Genomic DNA, 22465 nt, shown 5'->3' on the forward strand with positions numbered 1-22465 from the left:
ATTCAAAGAATTGAATACCTACTACCTTCCATTTGCTGTGCCAGGTATTGTGCATTCAGTGGTGAGCAGAATAAATGTGATCCCAGCCTTCACAGAGCTTACCAAGGCCTAGTGAGGAAAATAGGCTTTAAATAACAACAACAACAAAAATCAAAAGTACGTATGTAATTGCAAACTAGGATGATTACTTAGAGAAAAGGTTAGAGAGGGTAAGAAGAGGGTCTAATCTAAATTGTGTGATCTAAGAAGGCCTTTCTGAGAAAGAAACATTTATGTGAGGACTTGAAGATAAATAGGGTTTTAATTTTTATCTAGGTTAAGAATGAAGAGATGAGAATTCCAGGCAGAAGGTAAAACAGATTAGTTTTAGACATGATAAATTTATTAAAGAAAATTAGATTTAAAAAATTCACCTGTTTAGAGTAGAAAAATGTAACTAAATAAAAATTCTCTTTTCCACTCTAACCATAAACAGATGAATTTTAAAAATCTACTTTTCTTTTTAACTAAACAAATTGAGTTTATTAATTAATTAATTTATTTTTGCTGTGTTGGGTCTTCGTTTCTGTGCGAGGGCTTTCTTTAGCTGTGGCAAGCGGGGGCCACTCTTCATCACGGTGTGCAGGCCTCTCACTATCGCGGCCTCTCTTGTTGCGGAGCACAGGCTCCAGACGCGCAGGCTCAGTAGTTGTGGCTCACAGGCCTAGTTGCTCTGCGGCATGTGGGATCCTCCCAGACCAGGGCTCGAACCCGTGTCCCCTGCATTAGCAGGCAGATTCTCATCCACTGCACCACCAGGGAAGCCCTACTTTTCTTATAGTTCACAGATGATATTAAAAATTTATTATGTTTGTAGTTTGAGTAAAATTGGAATTACAAGATGAAAAAGCTAACTCTTCACATGTACTTTTAAAACTTTTTAGCAAAGAAAGAAAACAAAGAGCATCGATGAAGAACTGGAACTCGCTATATTGAAAATCAGTCACAGCCTCAATGAACTTAAGAAAGAAGTAAGTATAGTTTGAAATCTAGCCTCTTTTAATTCTTTGCAAGTTGTCATGTTGTATGGTATATATAAAATGCCTTAGCATTAGTATGTTCCTGTGCCCAGAAAATGTTTGTAAAGTTTTCCTTTGACCTAGTTATTTTGAAGCCACTGTTTTATTAGTGCCATCATTCTCAAAGCTTGTACACAAATGTTTATAACAGCCCGAAACTGGAAACAATCTAAATTTCCAGGGAATTCCCTGGTGGTCCAGTGGTTAGGACTTCACGCTTTCACTGCCAAGAGCGTGGGTTCAATCCCTGGTTGGGGAACTGAGATCCTGCAAGTGGTACGGTGTGGTCAAATAAATAAATAAATAAATATCCATCAACAGGGGAATCAATAAATGAATTTTGGTATAACTATATCAAATGCTATTCAGCAATAAAAAAGAACACTATCGATAAGGGCAATAACATGGATGAATTGCTTAAACGTTACACTGAGTGAAAGAAGTCAGACACAAAAGTGTGTGTGTGTAATTCTATTTAGAAAAAATTCTTAAAAAGGCCAAACTGATTTACAGTGACAGAAACCAGGTCAGTGACTGCTGGGGTCAAAAGGGGGGATACTTACTACAAAGGGGCATGGGAGAACTTTTTGTGCTAATGGAAGTGTTGTAAATATTGATTATGGTGGTAGCTACTTGGGTGTAAATGTTTGTCAAAACTCATCGAACTGTACCCTTGGTACATTTTGTTGTATATAAATTATACCTTAATAAAGTTGATATTTTAAAATGTTCTTTTGGCTGTGAAGATTTCCCTGTTCCCTGGATGAAAACTTTATCATCTAATGACTTATTTGGTCACTCTTAGGTAATTGAAAGTCACTTTAAGTCAGGGCTTTGTGAACTACAGCCAGGCTGTTTTTATAAATAAAGTTTTTAGGGGGGACACAGTTCTGCCCATTTGAGTTGGGTAGTTGCAACTATGTGGCCTGAAAATCCCAAAATATTTACTCTCTGGCCCTCTACAGAAAATGTTCACCAATCCCTGCTTTAGGTCGTAAAACACAAACTCAGTTCAAAAATGAGAATGTTCATTCCAATATATTAATCAGTATTTTTTTTTTTGCGGTATGTGGGCCTCTCACTGTTGTGGCCTCTCCCGTTGCGGAGCACGGGCTCCGGATGCACAGGCTCCAGACGCACAGGCTCAGCGGCCATAGCTCACGGGCCCAGCCGCTCTGCGGCATGTGGGATCTTCCCGGACCGGGGCACGAACCCATGTCCCCTGCATCGGCAGGCGGACTCTCAACCACTGCGCCACCAGGGAAGCCCTATTAATCAGTATTTTGATTCATTCAATTGTAGGGCTTTGCTCCTGTTCCCCACTCCTCTAGCCCGCCTAGGGCTTTTGGGGGAAGTGTGGTCTCTTGTCTCTCTTTCAGGCCCTTCATCTCCTATTATCTAGCTTCTGTTCCAGATCTTTGCCAGGTTGTGACACAGGGAGAGAAGAGAGGAAGTGGGGAGTTCTTAGTGCCCGGTGCCCTTATGAGATGCACTGGGCTCGAAGATATTTAAAGCTGACTTTCTCTGTCGTGAATACTTGAGTGCTCTTCAGAGGCTTTCCTGGTGCCTCCCCTGACCAGCCCCTTACTTTGTAACTTCTGTGCCACTTTGCTCCCTGCATTTTGGGGTGTGCCTGGGAGGGGACTCACAGCAAGCACCAGAAAGACCCTCCTCACAAAAACCTTTCTTCTCTCTTATCTCTAATTTCTTTGTTCTTTTATATTTTTTAAGAGAGTCAAAGGCTCAAGAGAATGAATTGGTTTGGGAGAGTTTCATATATAAATTATCTGGTGATGTTTCATTGACCTCTGTTGAAACCTTCATTTAACATCCTATTAAACATTAGAAGGATATGGTCTTCTATGGTTTAAAAAAAGCCTACTCATTTTTTCCAGCCTATTCAATTTAAACGAAACTATTGTTAAGACTGTGACTATCAGTTGAACATAAATCTTTTGGTGATAGCCTGAGAGGCTTTCCATAAGCTTCATTTTCCTTACCTCTGAAATGGGTATAATAACATCAACCTAGAAGAATTTTTATAAGGATTAAGGGAGATAATGTCTGTAAAGCTACTTACAGTACCTTGCACAGAGCAGGAATTTCATGTTTATTCACCCTTCTTGCCTTGGAGTTTGTAAGTAGTCTCCAGAACCATTTGTAAGATTTACGGGACCTTGAACAAGTCACTCAGTCTCTAGGGACCTGTTTCATAGTTTGTAAAATAAAAGACTGGCATTAGCTATTTTCTATGACCCTGATGGTTAAACAAAATCTTTTGAATTCTTATGTGCATTTAATTTCCAAAGGAAAATGCATTTTAATGTCTTTGTTTCTGACTTTAATTATTCTCACTTGATTTGGTGAATGTGGACTACCCTATTGTTAATTTTGTACAAAGTCCTGCAATTTGAATGGACATTGGATTACTTCCAGGAAAAAAAGAATCACTTCATTCAAATAGGCTTAATTAAAAATCAGATTTTCCTTAGGACAATGTTATTAAAAATGATCTCTTTCTGGTGAACCCCAAAATAACCTGTCATAGCATTTTTTTTAAAAGGCAGGAGAAGGAGAAGAAAAGATTTTGGAGTTAAATAGTATGCAAAGATGTTCAGTGAGAGTGAGCAATGCTTAAAATCCATTCCACCTGAAGTTAAATAAAACCTTGAGGTTTTCATTATCCTTTTATCCATCATTTCTCCTGTGACCCAAGAGTTAGACAGAAAAGCTGTGGATAGCAATATAAACTGAGCCCCCGAGGGAAGGGGTTGTGTCCTACTTGTCATGTATGTCCAGCCTTTAGTTCAATTCCTGTGATAATGTAGGTATTTAATAAAATTTGTTGAATATATATTTTATATATACATATATATATATATATATATATATATATATATATACACCCTTCAGCAGATCAAGTGGGACTGATATGAGGTTGCTACTCTTTAGTTTTTAAAGTACTCATGAGGTTTTTGGTCACAAAACCTTATTGTTTGTTGTCTTTTTTCCATTACCCTTCACTCCCCACATCTGCAGCTTCATAGTACAGCAGTTCAGCTGGCAGCAGATCTGGTAAAATACCACGCTGATCATGTGGTTCTCAAAGCATTAAAACTTACTGGAGTAGAAGGAAATTTAGAAGGTTTGGCTGAATATGCCTGCAAACTCTCTGAACAGAAAGAGCGGCTTGTTGAGGTGAGCAATAGGTTGCTTGTTAAAGAAACTGTAGTTTAATGAAAGCTGTACTATCATCAGGTAATATTAACACAAATACAGTTTTTGGTTTACTCATAAGAGGGTTTTCTCTCTTGCCTTTGGAATTTTAAAAATATCATGTTTATCTGTTCTTAAAACAATTTGTCCTCTAAAACAAAACAATAAAAAATGCTAGAACCCACAAATGCCCTTCTTAACCTCCTTCCTTATTCCATCAAAGAGATTAGATCTTGGAGTAGAGCAGTGGAGATACATCATATGACCCTGTTTGTATTTGAATCTTTTGAGTCTCAGCAGGAAAGAGATGGCACGTTCAACTTAGGTTAATCTTAAGAGGGTTTAACAAAGGAGCCATTTACAGTTGCATGGATAGGATGTGGGGAAACCATGAGAGTACAGGAATTGGGGTTAGTGACAGCAGAGCTGGTACTACTCCTACAACCAAATTAACGGGGGGAGTGAGTGGTTTCTGGAAACTGGAAGGGCACAGAGTCCTTCAGAGAGCCTTGAGTAGTTGTGGTTTCAGGACTAGACACAGAGACAGCCCACGGCAGCCTGCAGGGAAAGAGCATGAGAATAAAGGCCCTTACCCTCCAAATCCCTGCTGCTGTATTGCTGGGGCTTCCCATTGGCCAAACAGCTGTAGACCACATAGGTCAGTCTCCCAAGAAGGAAAAAGAGTGGATATGGAGGGACAAAGAGAAGACATTCAGCACAGTATTCCTTCTTGGAATCTCTCCTGTTCTGCCCAAATCTTTGTTATGTGTTACTGATGCATAACCTGCCCCTTTTGTTATAATTCCAATTATTGATTGATATTGTAAGCCTTCTACCTATTGAGAATGTCAGACATCTGCTAGTAAAGAAATGTATACTTAACCCATGTGCACGTGAAGAATATATCCCCTTGTATATATGAGGTACGTCCCAGCCAACATGTATATTAATGCACAGATATGAACCATCTAGCTGTGTTCATATTATCTAATGTCCCATGCTCACTGAATCTCACATACTAATGGTTAGAAGGAACTTTTAGACTAAGCTTAGCTTCCTCTCCTTTATTTGTTTACATCTGAAAACTACTAGGGAGCATTCTTAAAATGACTGTGGATACATCTCCTTTCAAAAATAGATCTGATGCTGTTTTGTTTATAAATCAAGTATTATGACTGCAGGCAAACTTGCTAATTATAGGAATCCTGCAGCAAATCTTTTTAAAAAGTGAAAAAAAATTTTTCCCCAATTTTCTGTTTTAAGCCTCAAGAAATTATTGAAAAATTATTTTCAAAAATTTTCACTGATACAGGCTCTTTACTCATTATATCAGTCTTGCCTAATCCAGTGTTATCTCCAGTAAAAGGTGTGTTAATTGACAGGGAGAAGTGTTATTTGTTGGCAGAAAGAATGTGTAGCTTGTGGTAACTGACATAGTTTAGCTGAGAGACCTTGGATAAGTCCTTCTCTGAGCCACGTTTCCTCATACGTGAAATGTGTGGGCACTGCAAGGTCCTTTCAGGATTCCTCTTGATTCTAATATTCTGTGACCACCTTGCCATGATCAGATAGGAAGTAGAAACAGTAGGGTATATGCTAATAAACCCGTATTTGTTCCTGCTTTGCTCCTAGAGAATCCGTTGGTAACCAATGCAATATTATAATAAGCTTATTAATGTACAAATTTATTCTTATAGGTTTTAATGTTTTATTTTCTTTGTTAATTATAAAATGATGCTATGTATTGTGAAGAATGAAAATGTTGAACTGTAGAAATGGTTTTTTGTAGACCTGTCGATTGTTGAGACATGTGTCTGGGACAGAACCTCTTGAAATAACCTGTATACATGCAGAGGAGACATTTCAGGTGACTGGCCAGCAGGTATGATCAACAGCAGATCGTTCCTTCCATATTATGTTTTATCTGAGTGTCATAACAAATTGTGCACAAGGAAGACACAAATGGTTTTACATAACTACGGGCCAGATCTGCTGAGCGAAATGAAGGTAATGGAACTTTTGTTGGTAGTGTGCCAGAACATTCCATTGGATTATCTGGTCATCTGACAAGTCAGGGGTTGGCCCATTTAATTGACGCCCTAGTTTATATCTATTGAATTGAAGCTGTTTACAATACAGGTCGTTATAACATGTTTGAAAACTAAGTTATCATTATGTGATAAGCCATAAAAATACTCACATGTTTTGACCCAATAATTCCTAAGGACAGAAGGAGATTAAAAGAAAAATAAAAGCAATACTTGTTACATTACTTATAATAAGATTCAGTTGGAAGCAAAGTAACAATCTTAAGTTAGGTAAATAATATAGTATGATGTTATAGTAATAATTTTGATAACTAGAATTAGCAACATCAAAAAATGTTTCATTAAAATGTTAGGTGACAAAAGCAGGATACAGATTTGTTTATATGCTATAATTGCTACTATATAAAATGTACATATATAAGAAAATGACTATAAGAATGTGCAGAAATGAAAGTTCTGCTTGTTAGGGAGAATTGTGAGTTATTTTTTCTGAATTCTCTATAATATTACTTCGTTTTTATAATTTTCAAAAGCATTTTAACAATTGATATCGTATTTAATACTGTCTGTCAAATTAAGGGAAAAAGGGAGGGACAGAAGTTCCTTTCCCTTTTAGGTCTAAGCTCTGAAATACAATTTACCAGGTGTGTTTGTTTCATTCATCATGGCAGCCAAAAGGACTTACTCCTTATTGCATTATTGGATGGTAGATGTCGAACTCCTGGATTCATAGTTGAGAACAGCAAAAGCAACTTAGAGACAAAGGTGGTGTGTGCCCTCTAGCAGACCCAAGTTGGATGCTGGAAGGATGTTTATACTCCCCGTGGAGAACAGTATCAAAAGCTTCTCATGGAAACAGGAACTATCTGAGTGACCCTCAGCAGTGACCATCGGCTGAGCATTTTATTATAACCAGAGGATCTCTGTTTATTGGGAGAAACCAAGGCTTCAATATTTACTTGTCCATTTGGGAGTCATACTACTTGCCTTGGCCATAAATGTATTTCAGTAGAGCTAAAGTTTGACTCTCCTGCCATATACAATCAGCTCTTGTTATCCTCAGGCCCTGCTTGCTATATCCTCAGGCCCTACTTGCTATTTGGTTGTAATTCTCTGCTTACTGTTTTCATTGCAGCAGGGATATTAGGAAAAGTATATTTTCTTTTCCAGGATGGTGATAGATAGAGCCTGCTGTCAATTTCTGTAACTTGAGAAGCTTTTTCTATTCCCATAGCTTCAGCTTTTATTCCTAGTCTTGACTGTCTGTCTCACAAAGGGATAATTTAAGAAAGCAGAGCATGCCTCTAGGAGAATTTATATTACTTCTGGATGCCTCTGCTTTAGCAATGTCATTTTTATATTTCCTTTACAATGTTACAGCATATCCAGGGCACAGTGGAACAGTTTCCACACTGTACAGTGGCTCCTGGTTGAGAAGGCGACACTGCTGCATCTAGCTTGTAGTCCATGGCGAGCCATTTGCCCACCTTCCCTGAAGATGGGGAACCTTGTTCTACTCTGAAAGCTGCCACCTGCTTGTCAAGCCTGTGCCTGTGGGACTATGCTCACCCAGGAGGAGCGCCTAGGTCTAATTTTCTCAAAGGCAGCCTGACTCTGACCATAGCAGTTTCTTTTCTTTATTTTTAAATTGAAGTATAGTTGATTTACAATGTTGTGTTAGTTTTCTAGTGTACAGCAAAGTGATTCCATTTTTATATATATATATATATATATATTTAGTTAGTTAGTTTTTCTTTCTCATATTCTTTTCCATTACATATCAGTTTCTGAAACCTCTTCAGTGACTTCCTATCTCACTCAGAGTAAAGTCCATCTTTACTGTGCGTGTTTCTCCATCATGTGGCCATTGGTGACCTTCCTTTTTTTTGGTGTCAGTCCAGTCACACTGACCTACTGGCTGTTGTTAAAATGTATCAGAAATGTTCCCACCTTATTCCCAAACGACTTTCCCTAGGCTTCCCTGTGACTCCCTCACCTTCTTCAGTTCTTTGCTTACATGCCACCTTTGCAAGTGACCACCTAACTTAAAATACTGTGACTGCCTAACACCCTCCATCCTCCTTACCCTTTGTTTTTGTACATATCGTTCATCATCTAAGATATTTCATAATTTACTTACATGTTTTTAATTACCTGTCTCCCCACATTATAATATGAGCCCCATGAAGAGAGGAACATTTATTTGTTTCGAATGAAACAACTGTTTCCCCAGCACCTGGAACATGGGTACAGTGCTGGGCATACAGCAGGTGAATGAAGAGTCATATATTAGTTACTTGGTACCTTTGAGTCTCAGTTTCTCCAGCTGTAAAATGGGAACACTGCTTATTGAGAAGGATAGTATTTTGTTTGTGTTTTTGAGGATTAATACTAATGTATATCAAGCACCTATCACAGTACCTCAAGGATATATCTACCATGTCCTCATAGGTGTATGCGTATGTTACTACTACTACCACTACTACCACCACCACTACCACTACCAGTACTAATACCGATTCTGCTACCTCTACAACTACTACCGCTGCTACTACCAGTACCAGTACTAATACCAATACTGCTACTACCATCACTACTACTATCATCACTATGACTACTGCTACCACCACTACTGCCACCATTACTACCACTGTTACTAATACTACCACTACTACACCATCTCTTCTTCTGCAGTATACAGTACACTCTTTGTAGTCAGAGTATAACTCTGAATTATGCTATGGAAATAACTTTGTTGAAACAGAACTTTCCTTGAATAAAGATAATTGCTCCCTGAATAAAGGCTTATATATAATAATGCCTACTATTTGTCTATAGATAAGATTATAAGAAACAGTAAGTTTTGTATGTCCATACTGCCCAACATGGGGCTTATGTGTGGAAATTGCTTTGTAGTTGTGTTATTGAGTGATATGAACAGTACAGGCTTAAGTTTGATTTCCAGTATGATTCTGAGAGGTAAGATTTTGAAACTCACACCTGTGTATATTGTTTCTTTAGATAATTTCTGCTGCTGAAACTTTGACATTGCATCCATCTAGTAAAATTGCTAAAGAAAATCTAGATGTATTCTGTGAAGCCTGGGAATCCCAAATTAGTGACATGTTAACACTGCTGAGAGAAATCAATGATGTGTTTGAAGGAAGACGAGGTGAGAAACTGTCTATATATTGAAATATGTTAGTATTTTAAAGTAACTATTAGTTTTTTAATGTAAAACCTCAGATACAAAATGAATAACTTGTTATAACCCAACTGGGTTATTTTTATAGTAAAGTATCTTCCACAAAAAATTATAAAAATATTATTTGTCCTTCATTTTAGTATCAAAGCAATAAAATTTGTTGTACAACAGTATAGTAGATTCCTTTGAATTAATATTAACAATCTAGTTTTCTTATTGAAATTGTCATTTTTATATTTCTTATAAATTGTTTTTTAGTTTTAGTACAAATGCTCTTCTGTAATACAATAATTCTCTGATGTAATTCTACTAACTTCATAATGAAATGAATGTAGTTATTTGATTTTCGAATTGCTTTCCTTCCACTTGGATGGAATCTCTTTCCTTGATGACTACGTAATCTTGGAATATTTCCTTTGGTGGGTAAGTTCATTGGTATTTCTACAACATGTAGAATAGCACCATACAGTGTACAGAAGGCATAATTTTTACTCTTTATTTTAACATCAACTTGGAGTTTTGTTTATTTCCCATTGTACTGTGTATCCAGTTATCTATGTTCATGTGTTTTTATGTATTTCCTTTCTAATGGCTTCTGTTAGTGTCAAGCATGTTTGTTTTTAAATTAAGATGTCATTTAAAGTCATAATAACATCAAATTACATATTTATTTTTACTGATTATGAACATCTAAACATTTCATTTTTTAAAAAACAGCCATTTAGGGTAATTGCTGATTTGCTTAAAAATCAGGGAATGGTAGACTTTGTAGATATTACATAATTTGTAATGTGTAATAAATGCTTACCATGCTTCTGCATTTAAAGATTTCTGTGATAGCTAGTCTGAATGGCATATCATTTTGATGCTTTGATAAAGTACTTACAGCTGCATGTTTTTTTATTTTATAAATTTATTTATTTACTTTTGGCTGTGTTGGGTCTTCGTTGCTGTGCGCGGGTTTTCTCTAGTTGCGGCTAGCAGGGGCCACTCTTCATTGCGGTGCGCGGGCTTCTCATTGCCGTGGCTTCTCTTGTTGCGGAGCACGGGCTCTAGGTGCGCACGCTTCAGTAGTTGTGGCACAGGCTCAGTGGTTGTGGCTCGTGGGCTTTAGAGTGCCGGCTCAGTAGTTGTGGCGCACAGGCTTAGTTGCTCCGCAGCATGTGGGATCTTCCCGGACCAGGGATCAAACCCATCTCCCCTGCATTGGCAGGCGGATTCTTAACCACTGCACCACCAGGGAAGCCCCGCTGCATGGGTTTTTATGTGAGGCAAGTTTTATATATTAAAAGGTAAATTGATATAATTGATCCATATTTAAAGAAGAATGATCACTTTGCCATAAGACTTGTTTAAGAAATGAAGAGAAGAAGCTTCCTGGTCTTTCTGAGCGCTAGACTAGCGTCCCCTACAGATAGACCAGAATTGAAACAGGAAAATCCTATACTTATTTTTGGCCTGTGTGGTCACTGTGGTTTCTTTTACTTTCAAACTGGATATTATGTAAATGATGTCTTCTTTAGGTTTGAGTAACCTGTCCCCCACAAATCAGGGTTATCTTAACTTCCTAAGTGCTGAACAGAAGTTCCTCTTTAGGTTGGACACTGCTGCCTTTGATCAATGGGACATCCATTGTTTAACTGGTAGTATCTTGCTGTTCAGAGGCATCCTTACTTATGTGGGGTTAATTGAAATAGAGTTGCTTCATTTCTTTTATTGCTTTATTTTTTTCCTGACTGTTATCATGAAGCTCATAAGAATAGCTTTTCCGCCAAGAAGCCCAACTCTGAGTCAGCCACCGTTGACTGAACTGAGTCCAGTGGCACAGTGCTGCTCTTCCTGTTCTGTATGGTTATTAGGACGGGGCTGCCTGTTTCCTCGCACCTGCCCACTGCAAAGGACAGAGTGTATTCTTCAGATTCTGGTTTCTCTTTGCTACTGGTATAACTCATAACTATTACTGGAAAACCTTTGCTCTATTTTAGCCACTTTAGTTCTGCTCTGCATATCTTGACTCTCCTGACTAGGAAACTTAGATACGTTTGCAAGTATCAGTTAGCCAAACAATTAAGTAGCAAACAACGTGCTAAGCAATGAAAAAGAGCCTTTAGTGTTCGCATATTTGAAGTCCGTCTGAGAGCTAGGTTATTGTCCCCTTACCCGGAGACCCTTCGATTTCATAATAGGGCCTCCTGGGATTGTTTAAAGAACTCAAAAATCAATATTTGTCTTCCTCCCTTTCTGCCTTCATCCAGTTCTGCCTTCAGGGAGGCCATGGCCTTTGTATTAGAAGGGACCTAGATCAAAAAGACTCCACCTTTCCTTAGTGACAAGTATGTATCAACATTTAGAATTTGAGATTATCTTAGACAAATAAACGTCAAAAAGAAGCTTTCTCTCATAGCCTGCAGATTCTATCCCTTATTTAAGGAAGCTGAATTTCCTTTGTTATATTTGAACCATCTTGAAGTTAATCGGACTGAGCTTCAGTTTATAGGGATGTACCAGGTTCCATAGCTCTGCACCTACTTCATTGCTTGGCAGACTGGACGCATGAGGTGCTGTTCACTGAAATGGGGCGAACAGGAAGAGGAACATGCTTGTGGATAAACATGAGCTTACTTGGGGGATGTATGAGTCGGGAACAAGGGAGTGATCCATCCAGACGAGATGATGGGGCCATGATAGTGGAAATGAAGATAAGAGGGCTGATTTAAGAATTTTATAAGTAATATTAGTATGATTTGATGATTAATTGAATGTAGAGGTAAGGGAGAGTTTGAGGATAACAACTGAGTTTGGTCTAATCCAAATTCGAAAATACCCCAGTCCTACTCCTGAGGTTAGTTAATAATCTGCCTAGCCTTTAGTGGTTAGGGATTCATTTTAAGTGGGTCTGGGGACATGAATTTTTTTCTGATGGATCATGCCATATAAAGCCCCTTTCAGAAGCAAAAAAGCTAATTATAAGAACTTCTAATGAGGCATAATATTGCACACCTTCAGTGAAATAATGAGGCTTTCCTGTCCTTGGGGGGTTAGCTTTATTTGGTAGAGATGCAGAAAAGCTCTGGAGATTGAAAATGGACAGCAGTTAGGTTGTCATGAGATTATTTTGCTATCCTCATGGGCTGAGAGGGCCTTTGAACTTAATTCTGGACTTAATTTATCTGGAGGTGTAAACTCAGAAGTAAAGATGGCACAAGTGTCATGTTGATTTAGGGAGTATTAAACAAAGGATTTAGGGAGTATTAAACTTATAATACCCCTGTGAAGACAGTGCTTCAAAAACAATTCTGTACGTCAAAGTCTGTACCAAATATTTTTTTTTCATGTTCTCCAACCAAATTACAATTTTATTTCTCAGTCACATGTAATTAATAGACTAAATTATCAAAACTAATGTGCTAACATTTCTGTTTATTTAATAATATTTTAAAAATTAAATGTGAATAGTAGAAAATTTGTTTTAAGTTATATATGTTATTTGTAGGAGAGAAGTATGGCTACCTTTCACTTCCAAAGCCAATGGTAAGTAGAAAACCTTTGTATTTGTACACTTGAGAATGTTTTTATTCAGAATTCAAATTATGCTCTTGTTGCCTATTGCTCCCCCCACAACTTCGAATGATTGACATGACAAAAAAAAAGTTAGGATATTAAATGTTGACTGTTCAGAATTGTTATTCTGAGTAGCAGTCTAGATGTAGCCCACAGTTTGGTTATTTGTGTTAGATTTGAGGGATTGAGGGAATACGTAACAGATCTTATGATTAATAAGAAGCTGTAATCTGAAGTCAGAGGTCTTTTTGTTCTTCATATCTTGGGTCTAATTCACAAGGTCATGTTGGAATAATTTTGTGCAAACTAATAACTTTCTTAATTTTCTTGATGAAAATAAACCATTCTGTTTATATTTAGAGGCTTGAAATGCTTTATTTATTAGCTTTACACAGTTGAAGCTGATGCATCTTGGCTGCATTGCAAAATAGTGCCCACTAGATGGCAGGCTTGGTTACATTATTAAGATGGTTTCTGTACCTTTTCAGGCAATTCCCTTCTGGTCTTCATTAAACACTTTGATAATAATAATTTGTAAAAGTAAAAATAAAAATAATGAAAACACAACTAAATTTAAAAGAATAAGATGGGGTTGTAAGATTCTAAATAAAATAAAACCTAAAAACCTCTAGGGTATTCTTAACTTTCTTAAATGCTTTATAAGTTGCTTTGTGCTAGACTAAGGAAGAAGATGCAGATGATGTGACTATACAAGGAGGAGCCGAAGAGATCATCGGTCATCTCTGTTTATTTTCTAATGAACCTAAGAGGCAGCCTGTGTGTGTGTGTGTGTGTCCATGCCTCTTTATAGATTCCTTGTATTTATTTTCTGTCCTTTACCTTCTCCTATTTCTTCTATAGTAAACAGGATTAGAAAATTTCAAAAGGGCAATGTTAAATGAACAAATATAAACGATGGGATAGAAAAACGAGAAAAAGTTGCGGCTCTTCTATTCTGCAGTTAAACTGGTGACAGAATAGCTGGTCAGAAGCAATAAGTCATGGTAATAATAAGGGAAACAAAAAACGGAGAAGTACACATATACCTCAAAGCTATTATCTTCTTAAGCTAAGTGGGCACATGCGTGTTTTGTTTTATCATAATCTGTATTTTGTGTACATGTGTGTGAATATATATTCTGTGGGGTGTGTGTGTGTGTGTGTGTGTGCATGTGTGTGTGTGGATGGTTTAAATAAATGTTTCCTTTAAAAAAATAAATGGCTCCCTGCATCTCCTGGCCCTACTAGCCCAGCTGTTCTGGAACTCCTGCCCCAGCTAGGGGAGTTCCCACCAGATCTCAGAATGAGAGGAATGCCGCCCAACTTGGGCTGCCATCTCCAGAGAACTTCTGGATATATTTTTCAAAGAAACTTGCTATTGGTAGTGGTTTCTACAAGTAAGTAAGCATCTGTGGGCCAGTCTGGTAACCTAACCAGTGTACAAAGTTTTCTTCTCCCCTAGGGGAAATATATTCTGATTTCTAAAGAGCCTACGTAGAAAGAAACTTGCTGTTTCAAATATAGGGGCCATCAAACATGCTGGTTCAAATATTAAATCGTAAATTCTAAGTATAATCTCCTATATAACCTGGCATATAGGATTAGGAATCTGGATATCAGTGAAACTAGGGTGCTGAAATTTAGCCCTCAAAAAGGCATACTTGTTAAAGGAATTGAATTCCAGAGTCATAACATTAGGAATATATTGAAAGCTACATATAGTGATTAATTTTATTACATCATTTCCTAAGAATAATTTAACAGAGGGGCCAGGGAGGTTTGGGGGTGTAATAATTGGACTATGAAAAGACTGCAGAAGTCTTTAAGTGTTTCTGGGACACAGATCTGCTTTTCCTAACTCCAGATTTCTAACTAACTACTTCTTCAAAGCTGAACGCACATATTAGTAGAGTATTTGCAATTACAGTTGACCCTGGAACAGCATGGGTTTGAACTTTGGGGTCCACTCTTTTGTGCATTTTTTTCAGTAGTACATACTACAGTGCTACACCATCTGGGGTTGGTTGAATCCGCAGATGCAGAACCACAGACGCAGGGGAACTGCGGATATGGAGGGCTGACTGTAAGTTATACTTAGATTTTCGGCTGCGGGCGGAGAGTCGATGCCCTTAAGCCCCACGTTGTTCAAGAGTCAACTGTAGTTGTTTGTTTTTACTTAAACAGTTTAATATAGTTTCAGTATGTTCTGAAAATTTTTATATTAAAATTTTATTATAGGTACTTTGTTATGCTTTCTATGACTATTGCATTTCTTCACAATTAACTCTACCTATTTTTAAGATGCCCTAATCTTTTTCTTGTCACAGAAGAATAACGCAAACCTGAAATCATTAAAGCCAGACAAGCCTGACTCTGAGGCAAGACCTTTTTCTTTGCAGTAGTCTTACTTTTAATCTTCCTTTTACGTAATTAATGACTACATTGTTGTGATTAAAATGTATGTTTTGTAGGAGCAAGCCAAGATAGCAAAGCTTGGACTCAAGCTGGGTTTGCTCACCTCTGATGCCAACTGTGAGATTGAGAAGTGGGAGGATCAGGAGAACGAGGTTGTTCGATACGGACGGAACATGTCCAGTATGGCCTATTCTCTGTATTTATTTACTAGGTAAGTGTAGTTACATCTTAATCTTTTAAAATGAATTTAATGATATCTGGTGTAAAGAAAAAGTGCCATGTTACATTGATAGGTTAAAGTCGGTTTCAAATATATGATAAAAAGCCTATAAGTAGTTCTTAGGACAATTAAGTGAATGCAACAAGAAGACATTCATTTAACTAGGATTTAGATTTAGAAGAGATCCTTTTCTAGGTTTGTGTACGGTTCCTTCCATAATTTTGGAATAATTTTGCTTTCTGCTTTTTGTCATCCCATATATCAGTGTCTCTCCCAGCCAGCATCAGTAAGTTTAGAAAACATGCCTTTTATATATACACTACCAAATGTAAAATGGATGGCTAGTGGGAAGCAGCCTCATAGCACAGGGAGATGAGCTCGGTGCTTTGTGTCCGCCTAGAGGGGTGGGATAGGGAGGGTGGGAGGGGGAGGTGCAAGAGGGAGGGGATATGGGGATATATGTTTACGTATAGCTGATTCACTTTGTTATACAGCAGAAACTAACACACATTGTAAAGCAATTATACTCCAATAAAGACATAAAAAAGAAAAGAAAACATGCCTTTTAAATCTTTACACAGTGACGGATTATATACAGATCAAAGAATAGAGCCATGAGGTCTACCACCTCAATAGGGTGCCAAACCTCCATGGATCAGTATTCATTATATAGCAGAGAATTTCCCTAACTTTACATTTACCTGACCTACATTCTCTGTCTTGTTCACCTTACAAGACTGTTGGTCAAACGCCTCAATGAAGTCCATGTCGCTCACATTTGTCTTCCATTATAATAATGGAAGACTATACATATGGTACAGTATTTCCATGTTGCTAAAAATTTTATCTGTTTTCTGCTCAATGACCTGTTCTAGAATTTTCTCAAGGAATAACTTCGAGCTTTTGGTTTTCTGATATCTATCTTTTTCATTTTTAGAAACTAGAAGATATTTGATATCTTCAGTGTTATGGCTTCTCTCCTACTCATTTTGATTTTGAAATTATAACCAGCAGTCGTTCACATCTGCATATTATTTCAGTAATCTGGAACGTAATCCATTTGGACTGGAGTCTTAAGCTCAGTTAAAGTAATTGGGATCTCTACAACTGTGTGGGCTTTTGGGCTCAATAAGTAGCCCCTTTTCCCCACCAAAGTTCTGAACAAAATGAAAAAATAAGCAAAAGAATAGGCAGATGGGTCCAGTAACATTTATACTGATAAAGCTGATACTCAATAATGAGGTTTATAGCCATAGGCAAGTAGGCTTTTAAAAATAATCCCTAGAATTAAGAAATCTTACCCTGTAGGGGAAGAATGTATCTCTTAAAATACTTGGCAGACTAGGTCTGTCCCAAAGGCACCCTTACTACGAAGAGAAAAAGGAGAAAAGAAAGGGCTACCATGTCTAATTTATTTTCATTTTCACAAAGTCACCAAAAAGACTGAAAAGATCAATAAATGTCCACCCTCTTCTATGGGGTGAAATAAGTGAGAGAGCAGAGTGAAGTGAGGGATGCTGTGCTAGTGAAGATTCCTTCATATGGAAGGAAGATTAGGAGTGAGGAAGAAGCATTCATTCTTGTCTTGATGATGTCTTCTACCTTTTCAAGGGAAATGATTCCTCTGGAGGGTGAAGGAGAAATGATAGTTGAATAATTTTGCCTCTGGTTAGCAGTCATTTGTTAATATCTTTCCATATTTTCCATCATTGGAGACCTTTCCCGCCCCCCCCCCCCCGCTTTGGTGGTTTCCTTCCTTTGTTCTTAATTCTTTTTTTTTTTTTTCTGTACGCGGACCTCTCAATGTTGTGGCCTCTCCCGTTGCGGAGCACAGGCTCCGGACGCGCAGGCTCAGCGGCCATGGCTCACGCGCCCAGCCGCTCCGCGGCATGTAGGCTCTTCCGGCACCGGGGCACGAACCGGCGTCCCCTGCATCAGCAGGCGGACTCTCAACCACTGCGCCACCAGGGAAACCCTGTTCTTAATTCTTAGCAAGCTTCTCTGGGGATTGAGTTTTCCCAAAACTAATTTTGACCTCCTTTCTTGGTTCATATCATTTAAAAATCGGATGAGTCAAGTCTGCAAAAGGAAGTAAAATGGAATTCCTTTGTTTACCCACACTCAATGTGTGGGTAACTGAAATGTGAAGATTAACTGTAGAAACAAAGATCTTTCCTTTGAGATGGAATCATGCTAATTATCTCATGGTGATAAAAATCAGATTAAAAAATTTTTTTTGACCAATAGAAACTCAAGAAATAAATTATTACTTACTAAATGTAGTTTGGTATATAAAATCTTCCCACATAAAGGATTCATCAATAGAAAATATTTTAAGTTTGTGATTGCCCCTTTTGTTTCTTGTTTCTTATTTCAGAATATTTCAGGATTATATATGGTCAGCAATTTTTATTTCTGAGTCAGAATAGTGGATTTTGGTAAGGGGTGACATGCATCCCACAGAGACTAGGAAGCATGAGGAATCGGGGTAACTAAAGCTCTATGGAATGGGACTTGTTACTGGAATATGGTTATTGGACAGGAGCCACTGAAGTTCAGGAAAAGAAGATGGATTTTCTGTAATGGACAACACCTTGTGCTAGTTTGGCAAGTCCTGGTAATATGATTGTGGTAAAATCTTAAGCTGGCTTTGTCTTCTACCCACCCTGTCGGTATACCTGTTTTTCCCCAATTTTTCTGTTTTCCCTTAAGATGATGGTTTACCAGCCTCATCTAATTGCTTCTTTCTGAGACTCATTTGTTAGTCTTCACAGTATCCAATTTTGCAGTTTTCTTGGGCAATTTTACAGCTTTTCTTCAGGCTGTCATGTAAGGTTGTCTTAACAATTTATATAATTTCTTTATCATTTATATACAGTTACTCATATTTCTTTAAAATTTATATATTTTAGCTTTTCTAGTACATTATGGTTTTTAAAAATTTCACACTTGCCAGTGCCTTACGGTTTTTAAATTAGTTTCTGCATCATAATTTCATTTGATCCTTACAACAGTTTATCAGAGAATAAGAATGTTTCGTTCATATCTCATAGCTATTAAAAGGCAGAACTGGTAAACCAGATTTCAGATCTTCTGATTCATGCCTGGGCTGTTGCTCATCTTAATGCATTCTGTTGCTGTTTGTTATAATTTACTTTTCACTTGTAAAGGCCTGAATTCTTCTTGATAGTTTTCAATATGATACCCTCTAATCTTCTGATGAGAGCGGTAGCACAGATATTGCTATGACTATTTTATAGACTCAGAGTTGAAACTTAACTGACAGCCTCATCAGAAACAACTGAATTCCTGCCAGAGTTGAAATTAGAATCAAAAATGAGAATGTCCTGATTTGGGTCTGACTTTTTTCCATTATGGAACAAAGGTCTTTTAGTTAAGGCATATTATCAGCTCTCATATCTTTAACTTATGAAGCAAAATGAAGAAGGTTAAAAAAGAAAAATAAAACTTAAATATAACTTCTCAGTTTTAAGTTTCTTTACATTATAAAATTAACATATATAATGTTTACCAATTTTTTAAAAAGTGCCTTAAGAGGTAATAGTTAAATGTTAAAGCTGCTTTAAGAATAGTTACAATATTATTAGTCTATTCAATATTATTCTTCAAAATTTGGGATCTGTTAATACACAAAATGCTCTAAAACTTTAATATAAAATCAATTTCCAGGCAGTAACTTTTTCTTACCTCCTTAATAATTCACTTTATTTCAGGGGAGAGGGGCCAATAAAAACTTCCCAGGATTTAATTCATCAACTAGAGGTATGTTTTATTTCCATTTTATGCTAATACTTTATTTTTATTACTATTATTATTAGTTTGGCTGTGCCATGCAGCCCGAGGGATCTTATTAGTTCCCTGACCAGGAATCAAACCCAGGGCCCTGGCAGTGACAGTGCCGAGTGCTAACCACTGGACCGCCAGGGAGTTCCCCTATGCTGATACTTTAATTCTGGGCTAAAAGTTCGTGATAGCTAGTTTTCTTAATGATTTACTGCATCATGTTTGTAGGTTTACCTACGTACACAGCACATGTGTACTGTAGAGAGTGGTAGAAAAGTAGAGGACTGCAGTAGCATTTTGTGGAGCTGTTTTGGTTATCTTAGTGGAAAAAAACTTAAATATTATAGGGGTAAAGTAGAATGGGCTTTGATAGTCACTAGATGCAATATTAAGTTTCAGGTTGTCCCAAGTAGGTGAAAATATCCTATCAGCAAATGGATTTCTCTTATACTGTCCTGAATGCGAGGAAAGGTTTTTGGCTTCTTCATTATTGAATTGGATGAATGATATTGATTAAATGAGATAACACATAAGAAAGCATCTGTCATGGGGCTGAGACCATTATAGCTTCTCAGTACATGTTAGTTTCCTTTTCTTCCTCCATATTCCTGATGATTTAGGGCATTCAGGGAGAGACATATATACTGACACTCACCCTTCTGCCCTGTGTGTCTCATGAAACTCCACATAGGCCTAGCTCTAATTCTCCTCGCTTACCTGGAGGCTTAGATTGATAAGTGGATTACAGAGTCCTTTCTTAATTCCCTGACGCACATGTTAGTCTGTTTGCCTCTCTAGAACCGAGGGCATTCTTGCATTTGAAATCTGAAAATTCTATCACTTTATCAACTTTACGTATTTTCCTTTGGCATTCCCGTGTGCTTTCACCTGCGCCTCTTCAGGGAAGGGATTTCAGCTTGAGAGGATGGTTGTCAACAGAGTCAGCAGAATTATAGAAAATACTTCATTTGGAATTTTCTGTCAAGTTGACTATAATTGAGCTATTTCCCTGTTTAAAAAGTTGGGAGAAATTCTGGATTCATTTTGTTCAGTTTGACCCGTATCCATTCCAAGTCACATCACACCATAGAGAGCATTTCACTGTAAAAGATCCACTGATCACCTTCTTCCTGTGTTAGCTTTTCATTAAACCAGCATCTGCTGATTGTCTACATAAAATGTTCATCACATGTTCATTGAGTTTGTACTGTGTGTCAAACCCTGGGGATAAGAGGTTTGGAGAAGCATGAACAAAAGAAAGTCCCTACCCCATGGAGCTTACATTCAAGTGGGAGCAGATAGACAATGAAAAGTTAAATATATAATGCCCATATATAAGTACTGAGAGATAAAATCCTGTAGGATACGAAGAGAGGTGATAGAAGGGGGGTGGTCAGGAAAGACCTCTTTAAGGAGGTAGCATCTGAGTAGAATGTTGAGAGAGTGAGCTAGATGGATATCTTGGGGTCGAATATTTCAGGCAGGCAGAACAAGTGCAAAGGCCGTGAGGTGTAGGGGTAGGCTGGAGGTGTCTGAAGAACAACAGGGAGACAAGCGTGGGTGGAATGTAGTGAGTCAGAAGGAAGGTGGTAGCAAATGACATCTCTGAGCCATGGGAAGAACCTTGATTTTTTTTTTTTTTCCCAAGAATTATGGAAAGCCCATTGAGGGTTTTGAGGAGCAATGGCATGACCTGGCTTCTGTTTTAAAAGGTTTTTGGCTTGACCAACAGGGTAAATGGTAACACCATTTACTGAGTGAGAGAACAGAGGGACAACACCGAATTTAGATGGAGAAAATCAAGCATTTTATTTTGCCGAAGTAGGATGAACAGGAGTGGGGTCAGGTTAGGTCAAGAATGGACAGAGAGATTTGGGAGTCGTCAGCTTTAAGGTGGTTTTATAACCATGGTACTCTGTGAGACAGGGATCTTGCCCCCAAGGGATTTGCAGGCTAGAGGGGAAGAGAAGATGTGTACAGAGAAAGTGGGAATGTGGAATGATGAGGAACATGTGGGTAAGTGAGTCATTCCGTTTGGTTAGAAGGTATGTTTAAAACGCACTGGTTTCCCTTTTAAAGGATAGGGAAGGATGCGAAGGACTATTTGACCTTGAGATCAGTTTATCCAATGATAGCAAGGCTGTTGGAAAGAGAGTTAAAGTTAACCCTGAAATTATTTGCCTCCCTGTTCTGCATCTTCATATGCTTTATCTAATTTATTACCAAGATCTGTTATTTTTCTTCACAAATCACTCTCAAATTTGCCCTGTTCTTTTCATTCTTCCTGCTGCCACCTGAAGCTCAGTCTTCACTTCCCTGGTGTCTCTCACTCTAAAAGACTCTGTGTACCACTTAAAAATAATCATCCAGAATATTCTAAAATATTTTTCAGTATTCTTTCCCATCATCCTCTTCTCCTCACTAAATTGTACAATGTATGGTCAATAGGGAAAAAATAATCCCCTCAAATGGCTAGTTGAAGAATGTGTATAGGTGACAAATTCTATCTTGCTGAGCTGGAAGCAGGAATGTTCTAACGCTTTTGACCTCATCTAACCCTTTTGACCCCATGTTCCAAGATTCAACACCCTCTTATAATTGGGGATATTATGAGATGAGCTTCGGATCCATCTAAAAGCCCAGGCATAATTTTTATGGCTAAGTATCAAATGTCTGTGTGATCCTGCACAGTAATTGGAGGTGTCCCGGTGTAGGGGAGCCACTGCAGGGACTGATTCTGCATCAGGTCTGGGAAATCTGCTTCTGAATACTGTTAAACTCTTGTGTTTTCCTGGATACAACAAAAAACATAGAAGTTCCATGACAGACCTTTTACGTTTAGGTTTTATTTTTTAACTTCTGTATGAAAATTATCCATGAGTGTATTTCTTACCAACTGTCTAGATGACATACGCCTAACATAGTGATGTTTTTCCTT

At 37.8% G+C, this 22465-nt stretch overlaps 1 protein-coding gene across 3 annotated transcripts in view; it reads left to right on the plus strand.

The window, feature by feature from the left end:
- Nucleotides 1-22465, plus strand: part of CTNNAL1 (catenin alpha like 1) — a 58760-nt gene that overhangs the window by 34106 nt on the left and 2189 nt on the right. For 2 of the 3 annotated variants that reach the window (XM_060154679.1, XM_060154681.1), the window contains exons 8-15: nt 924-1010; nt 4098-4256; nt 6064-6156; nt 9344-9494; nt 13021-13058; nt 15416-15466; nt 15560-15714; nt 19458-19506. In XM_060154679.1, coding sequence (XP_060010662.1) covers nt 924-1010; nt 4098-4256; nt 6064-6156; nt 9344-9494; nt 13021-13058; nt 15416-15466; nt 15560-15714; nt 19458-19506 — 783 coding nt within the window. The remainder of the gene's footprint in view (nt 1-923; nt 1011-4097; nt 4257-6063; nt 6157-9343; nt 9495-13020; nt 13059-15415; nt 15467-15559; nt 15715-19457; nt 19507-22465) is intronic. The other variant, XM_060154680.1, reaches the window with a different exon arrangement.

The sequence above is a fragment of the Lagenorhynchus albirostris genome, chromosome 7 (assembly GCF_949774975.1).
Source record: "Lagenorhynchus albirostris chromosome 7, mLagAlb1.1, whole genome shotgun sequence".
NCBI classification, from domain to species: Eukaryota; Metazoa; Chordata; class Mammalia; order Artiodactyla; family Delphinidae; genus Lagenorhynchus; species Lagenorhynchus albirostris.